The 8552-nt window shown below is 44.3% G+C and overlaps 1 gene segment (V, D, J or C); it reads left to right on the plus strand.

The window, feature by feature from the left end:
- Positions 1–6965: 6965 nt before the first annotated feature.
- Positions 6966–7709, plus strand: LOC100583923. The segment is given in 2 exon segments: positions 6966–7060; positions 7146–7709. Coding segments are annotated over 2 exon segments (363 nt in total).
- The last annotated feature ends 843 nt before the right edge of the window (positions 7710–8552 follow it).

Below are 8552 nucleotides of genomic sequence, written 5' to 3' on the forward strand. Positions count from 1 at the left end.
TCATCTGAGACAAGGCAAGTCCCTTCCACTTATGAGCCTGTAAATTCAAAAGCAAGTTACAGGCATTGAATAAACACACCCATTGCAAATGACAGAAATTGGCCATAACAAAAAGGCCCCATGCAAGTCCAAAATCCAGCAGGGCAGTCAAATCATGAAGCTCCACAATGATCATCACCTGTAACTACCCTTCTCACACCTGGGACATGTTGATGCAACAGGTGAGTTCCGATGGTCTTGGGCAGCTCCACTCCTGTGGCTTTGCAGGGTACAGCCTCCCTCCTGGCTGCTTTCACAGGCTGGTGTTCAGTGTCTGTGGATTTTCCAGGCACAAAGTGCAAACTGTCAGTGGATCTAAAATTCCAGGGTCTGGAGGATAGCAGCCCTCTTCTCACAGCTCCACTAGACAGTGCCTCAGTAGGGACTCTGTGCGGGAGCTCTGGCCCTATATTTCCCTTCCTCATTGCCCTAGCAGAGGTTCTCCATGAATGAGCCACCACTGCAGCAAACTTATGACTGGACATCCAAGTGTTTTCATACATCCTCTGAAATCTAGGCAGAGGTTCTCAAACCCCAATTCTTAGCACTCTTTCCATAATGGTTCATTTTTTTGGCCTGTTCATTACTGGTAGTTTTCAAAGGAATCTCACTTGACTCTTTACTCTTTTGCATTTTGTCTCCATGACAATGTTAGGAAGTTTTACCTCCAGCATCATAACATGATCTAGTGATCTGACACATTGTGCAAACAATACCTATGAATTCAGAAGCTCTTTGTTTTTCTTTCCAAGAAATATAATCTTTCTGTTCTGTGTATAAGCATATCCTAGCAAACTGTACACACCCACATAAATGTCTACAAGCCTATGAATTATTCTCTGTAAACAAAAATCTATCTCAATTTCCCTCAATGTTCATAATTCTCCTGAGGATGAGAAAGGTCCTTCTCGATCTGTTCAAACAAAATGCCCAGAGACCATCTGGTAGGTATGGAGTTCTCCTGGCTCTGGTGTGGGGTCTCTCTCTTTCCCTCTGTTGTCCCACAGGTCAGCCCAGTTGTTCAGGTCCTAAGAAGAAAGCCCAGGTTTGTCCTGATTTTAAAACACATCAAACTTCTGATGACTCTCCTGTTACCCACATCCATGGAGATAGATTATTTATTATATAATTCACCAAACTAATGTCAAATGCCCAAGGTGCAATACCACACATCCTAGGGTGTGTTCGTGCAATTCAATAGAGGAGAAAGCCTTTCAGAGACAGATGGACCTGAAATGATAAATATGTGGGTAAGGACTCTGGGCTTGAATGTCATTGTCCAGCCATGTTTCACAAGTGTGTCCTGTCAGGAAAGGACCAGAGTTCCTTGTGCTCTCAGAGGGGAGGGGTCACAGATGCCCTCTCTGGTTCCCAGGAAAGGCAATTGCACTAATCTTCATGATCTTCATGAGACTATCCTCCAGTGTTGACCTGTTATACAGTTTCTGTCTGAAGTTGTCACTGCAGCCCCCCAATCTACTTATTTTCAATCAGAAGTGTTTAGAGGCCAGGCCACATCTTCAAGGTCACACACTGAGAAGGATGGAGATATGTTCCACTACCTTCTCCTGAGATCTCAGACAGAATCCCAGATTTCAAAAGGACACAGAAGGACAGCTCTCAGGTGCTTTTAAAAAACGACCCACTTCCAGAGACAGGGAGCTTCCCTATAACCATGGTGGATGTTCTGAAGTACAATAAACATTGCATGGATCCAGGATTGTTTGAATTCACTGTCATTATTACATTCAGCTGCTGTTTCAATGTGTCTGAAGGGGTAAATGACAATTTAGATGATCTGGGTGTGTGGTTGGTGTTATATGAATCTTTAAGGGTTGAACAGTATTGACCCTATTCCAAAATCTGTCCTTGATCCATGATCACACTCATCTCCCAGAATAGCTCCTTCAGCACATTTTCTACCTGGAAGAAGAGGACTCTGGGCATGGAGAGGGGAGGCCACAGGTAGAGAACTGAGTTCTCAGAGGGCATAGCCAGTATCCTCCTCCCAGGGTGAGCCCAAAAGACTGGGGCCTCCCTCATCCCTTTTCACCTCTCCATACAGAGGTACCACCCACATGCAAATCTCACTTAGGCACCCACAGGAAACCACCACACATTTCCTTAAATTCAGGGTCCAGCTCACATGGGAAATGCTTTCTGAGAGTCCTGGACCTCCTGCACAAGAACATGAAACACCTGTGGTTCTTCCTCCTCCTGGTGGCAGCTCCCAGATGTGAGTGTTTCAGAAATGCAGATATGAAGATGTGAGATGCCTCTGATCCCAGGGCTCACTGTGGGTCTCTCTGTTCACAGGGGTCCTGTCCCAGGTGCAGCTACAGCAGTGGAGTGCAGGACCGGTGAAGCCTTCGGAGACCCTGTCCCTCACCTGCGCTGTCTATGGTGGCTCCATCAGTGGTTACTACTGGGGCTGGATCCGCCAGCCCGCAGGGAAGGGGCTGGAGTGGATTGGGCACATCTATAGTAGTGGGAGCAAGTACCTCAACCCGTCCCTCAAGAGTCGAGTCACCATGTCAGCAGACACGTCCAAGAACCAGTTCTCCCTGAAGCTGAGCTCTGTGACCGCCGCGGACACGGCCGTGTATTACTGTGCGAGAGGCACAGTGAGGGGAGGCGAGTGTGAGCCCAGACACAAACCTCCCTGCAGGGAGGCGGAGGGGGCGGGCGCAGGTGCTGCTCAGGACCAGCAGGGGGCGCGCGGGGCCCACAGAGCAAGTGGCCGGGTCAGGAGCAGGTGCAGGGAGGGCGGGGCTTCCTCATCTGCTCAGTGCTCTCCCTCCTCGCCAGCACTCAGATGTCCCCAGGGCTCCTCTTTCTTTATTATCTGTGGTTCTGCTTCCTCACATTCTTGTGCCAGGAAAGAAACGAGGAAGACTAATTTTCGTCTATAGTTGAAGTTTCACCAATTACTAGGAACTTTCCTACAAGTTCCTGCATGGCCCGTTATAACTTATTGATTAAAAAATATATATTCTAATGCTCCTCACCATCTTTTGATTTGTATCATCAACTGAATTGTGCCCTCTTTGAAATGCATATGCTGAAACCTTAAATTCAATGGATCTATATTGGAATTTTAATGAAATAATTAAGGTTAAATGTAGTCAAGTGTAAGACCCTAATGCAATAGACGTGTCGTCTTTATAAGAAGAGACACCAGATACCTCTCACTTTTCACGTGCACGCAGAGAAGAGGCCATGTGGAAACGTAATGCACTAGAAGGTGGCCCAGTGCAAGCCAGGAAGAAGCCGCGCCAAGAACCAACCCTGCCAGGACATTGATCTTCAACATTCAGACTGCAGAATTTTAAGAAAATCAATACTTGTTGTTTAAGCCACTCACTCCTGTTGTCTTCTTATGAAGATCCAGACAGACTAATACCACATAACTCTGTTAGCGCTGTCCCCTGGATGGAGAATCAGCCCCCTGGGGCTGGACACATCTCTCAGATTTCCACATAAAGTAGGCAAAAAATAGTAGTTCTGACATAAATACTTGTCATGTCTTTGTTGGCCAATTTCTGGGCAAGGTCTTTTAAAGAAGCCCTGGGGGCTTTGTCACGAAAGTTGTCTTTTAAATTTTATTAGGACATAACTAATGGACAATGAGTACCAGTTGGATGGAGACTGACTACTGACCACCTTCTGCTGTCTCCTAAGTATGCCACAGAAAACCACACTAACATTACTCTACGTCTTCAACTTTATAAATTTGCACTGATTGGTATTTAAGGCAGGCCCAGCGTTGAAGAACTCCTTTAGTTTTTGCTTCTCTGGGAAAGGTCTTATCTATCCTGGCCTTGGTCTTCAAGTTTCAGCAATTCTGGGAAGCCAAGGACACCTCCATCTCCTCCTCCATGCTCTGTAACTCACCTGAGAACAGGTTTCTCACTGGAATATCTTCTGTTTAAGGAATAAGAGCCCCTGTTTCAGGCTTGGGTGCCTGAGTGCACCTACTGGATCCAGCCCAGGACACATCACCTGAGACATGACCAGTCACACTGTTTCACTTTCACAATTTCCGCTTCCTCACGAGAAAATTACAATTGCAGAGACTTTTTCGTAAGCGTTGTGTCGTTTCCTTTCTCTGTTTTCTTGCCTGTTCATTTCTATGAGACCAGGTGCCACATCTATGTAACCAAGTTAGAATCCTGCCTCCAGTAACACATGAAAAGGACCTAAGGTTGTACTTTTGGTCTTTGCTCCAAAATGTAAAGATTACAAAAGTCATCACCCTCATTCTTATGCCAAGAGTCATCTGCACAATCTGATCTTCAATACATTTTAGAATCCATCAAATGAATGAAATTCCATTTTTTAAATTACCACTCCAAAAACTAAAGAGATGGGCATGTCCAGAACGGCACTTGACAGTTGCTTAACTGGAAGAGAAGTTGCAGAAGCCACAAGCTTTTGAAGGCACTTACATGGTTAGCACTATAGACGTCTGCAAGACAGATGTGGACTAGGGTGAAATGACAGTTCCAGAGGGCCGCACACTCCTCAGTCTTCTGGAATTTCCCTCCAGAAATCTCCAGAATCTAAAAAATACAATCCAAATACCTTTCCCATGGGTCAGAATTGGGGAAGTTTAATTACTGAAAAATATACCAGGAGCCTTCTCCAAAAGATCCTACAGGGAAGAACTTTTCCAGAACCTTATGCTATGTGAAGGGAAGAAAAATCTGCCCATTCCAGATCCCTCCCCACTTCCTCCATTATTATACAAATGAGTAAAATTAGCCAATAGGGTAAGATGTAAGCAAATAGTCCAGGGAAGCTGAAACCACAAAAAGGAGTAAAGATGAAAATTCAGATTTTCCCCTGGAGACGCCTGTTCAAGGTCACAGCCCAGAAGAGGAAGCCGATCCAGTCTCCAGGTTTCCATGGTCAGAACAGGCAGTGGTGACCTGCACTGCACAATCCTTTCTAACCAGGATGATGGCTCTGGATTAAATATGAGAGTGTGGCAACGCACAGACTCTGAGGAGAACGTAGGGACACTAAAAAAGCAATGGCAGAGAGTTAGACAAGGACAGCAGCGCAATCTGAAGCCTCTGACTTGAACATTTTTAAAAACAAGATCTTGGAAACTCCCTCGCTCACCTCAGCTTCTTTTATCATGAAGACTTTGCAAGATTCTTAGCTGAGGCAAAGAAAATAGCAACCTGCATGCACTTCCGAAGTCTCCGTTTGTATCCTGTTTGCTTTAGATTTCTAGGAGAAAAATGTCAGACACCTGGGCCTAGTGTCACTGTAGGAGGCACTTTCTACAGGCGAGGCACTAGAAGGAAGGGAAAATGTGTGTTATTGGAATAGTGGATATGAAGTGTGCTCTCATCTGAAAGCATCTGCACCTGCTGGAAATCTCAGATGCAACATTCAACTGCAAGAAACAAGGCACATCCAAATCTCCTGGAAGGTTTTGGATTCATTTTCCACTGATTCAGTGCAACTGGAGCTTCAGAGAAGGAGCTCCCTCCTGTGTCATAGCATCCTTGCTTTGAGTCTCCTTATAGAGTTCATTAGATTTAGCAAAGCTAATCAATTGTTTCAAGAGATGGTGTCAGCAGTGTATGCTGTCACTGAAGGAGTCTTCTAAACGAGGACAAAGCCAGTTCATGTTAGGCTAGGGAAGCTGGGGGAAAATGCTGTGTGAGCCCCTCAGGAACTTCCTCGCAAGGCAAGGGCTGGGCTGGAGGGGGCGCGCAGGAGCTGCCCAGCACAGGTTCCATCCCTGGAGCGGTGCACAGGAGGCTGGGGACAAGGTTCCCTCTCAGCGCCTGTGTCTTCCTTTGTCAATAAAAAAAATCCTAAGTGTTCAAGAAGTTGCTGATGTGTCTTTAAATATCCTGTTACATCAGAACCATTCACATAACTTAAGGCAACCAGAACTATTTTTTAAAGTGGGTTCCAAGGACTGTAAATATCTTAACAGTGAGGATATAAAGGATAGGAATGGTTATACTAATTGAAAGGATACAGAATTGTGGGAGTTACTATGTTCCTATGAATAAAAAATTCAGATTTCAGTGTTAAGTAATGTTGCCTACATTGTGTGAGTGACAGGGCAGTGGTGGATCTGAGAGTGTGGCAGGTGCACAGACCTAGTGAGTCAGAAATCAATATGGAAAGATGAGGATCTATGGATATGAACCGAAAGTAAGTAAACAGTTCATGAAATTCTATTAAATGGAGTAGGAAATAAAACCCACACTTATCCAAAACACAAATTCCTTGACGATTATTTTGGGGCCATGAGTTCATCAGGAACCCCAAACTTCTCTTATATCTTCTGATTCCTATTGTCCATGAGATGAGAAATTCAACTCTAACTATGCATCACAGGGCAAATCTGTAAACCAAGAGTGTTTCTATTGAAGATCGTGGTGGATCAGGATGCCAGGCAGGTGCTGGAGACACTGTCTCAGGAGCACGCAGATGATCTCAGGGGAACCTGCTGGACACTCACGTGGGACATCAGCAGTCACTTTCTCAGAGTCACCAGTGAGCTGTGCTGGTGCCTGATGGGACTAGGATGGGATCAAGGCACGTTCTCAGTGTCACGGAGAGTGACGGTTCCAGAAATCATCCAGGTGGTCTCTACGCTAATCAAATATGAGTTCACAGTGAGGAGCACGTGCTCTGGGTGCTTGGTCTCCAGTGAAATGACGTCTGGCCACCAAAAGTTTGTAAATGGAGCAGGGCATGCATTTCCTCAAGGAGGATTAGGGCTTGGAGCATCAGCATCCCACTCTTGTAAGGCTGATGTGTCATTTATCTTCCGTTTCTTATCCCAAATCAGGGTCTTCAGCTATGAAATGCTCTGACTCATGAATATGTAAATAACCTGAGATCCACTGAGGTAAATATGGATATTTGTAAGCCCTGAAAGCATCACCCAGAAACCACATCCCTCAGCTAGAGAAGCCCCAGACAGCACAGTTCCTCACCATGGACTGGATTTGGAGGATCCTCTTCTTGGTGGGAGCAGCGACAGGTAAGGGGCTGCCAAGTCCCAGTGATGAGGAGCGGATTGAGTCCAGTCAAGGGGGCTTCCATCCACTCCTGTGTCCTCTCCACAGGTGCCCACTCCCAGGTGCAGCTGGTGCAGTCTGGGCCTGAGGTGAAGAAGCCTGGGGCCTCAGTGAAGGTCTCCTGCAAGGCTTCTGGATACACCTTTACTAGCTCAGCTATGCAGTGGGTGCGACAGGCTCCTGGACAAGGCCTTGAGTGGATGGGATGGATCATCGTTGGCAATGGTAACACAAACTACGCACAGAAGTTCCAGGGCAGAGTCACCATTACCAGGGACACGTCCACAAGCACAGCTTACATGGAGCTGAGCAGCCTGAGATCCGAGGACACGGCCGTGTATTACTGTGCGACAGACACAGTGTGAAAACCCACATCCTGAGAGTGTCAGAAACCCCAGGAAGGAGGCAGCTGTGCTGGCGTGGAGGAGATGACAAAGATTATTAGATTGAAGATTTTCTTATTAAAGGACACTAAGTCATTAAAGAAAAGGAACAACATAAATGTGTATTTGAGAAATTTCAGTTTTTGGAGAGATTTTTCATACATTTATTCTGTAAGCTATTTCAGGGATTGGAATATGAATCAAATTAATAAAGCTGATATGGACTTCCTCTGAAGGTATCTTTGTAAACATCAATTTCTGAATTGGTCTTGTAAATATTTTGGAACACACACACAAATCACATTTTTACTCTACTTTTATCTCTATTTTTAAAAAATGCCAAAAAGCATCTTATTTTGTACATGTCCAATTTTGAATTTCCACCATCAATGCATGATAGTTCTTGGTTTTCCTCATTCAAATTGCCATTTATCATTAAGAGTATTGTGTGTTTTAACCATTCCAGTAGGTGGGTAATGTTATCTAATTTTTATTTAAATGCACATGTCCCTAAAAAATTCATATTTAACAATTTTTGTATAATTTTTGGTGAGATGCCTCTCGTGATATTTGGTTCGTTTTTTAACTGCATTTTTTATGAGCTGTAAGTATGCTTGCATATTGATTATAAAAGTCATTTAACAAATTAAAATAATTCATTTAACAAATATGCAACTTGGAATTTTTTCCTCAAGTCTGCAGTTGTCTTTTACTCCCTTATCACTGTGTATTGCAGAAAAATGTTTGTGTGTGTGTGTGTGTGTGTGCGTAAAAATTTAGATTAAAAAATGTACATTTTTATTCATTCAAAGAGCATGTCTTTGGCAGTATATCTGAAATCTCATTATAAAAGACACAATAGTCATTATTTTTTCCATGTCTCTAATTGTAGGACACAATCAACTCATGAGTGTTTAACCTTCACCTACCTGATTGGAGAACTATCCATCTGAGATATTTGGAATACTTCTGTAAGGAGATGTGTCCTTCCCATTATTTCTTTATTTAGTCATCTATTGATGTCCATATTGGTTTATGGACGTCTATTTCATACTCCAAAGAAGATCCTTGC

This window comes from Nomascus leucogenys, chromosome 22a (assembly GCF_006542625.1).
Source record: "Nomascus leucogenys isolate Asia chromosome 22a, Asia_NLE_v1, whole genome shotgun sequence".
Lineage (NCBI taxonomy): Eukaryota > Metazoa > Chordata > Mammalia > Primates > Hylobatidae > Nomascus > Nomascus leucogenys.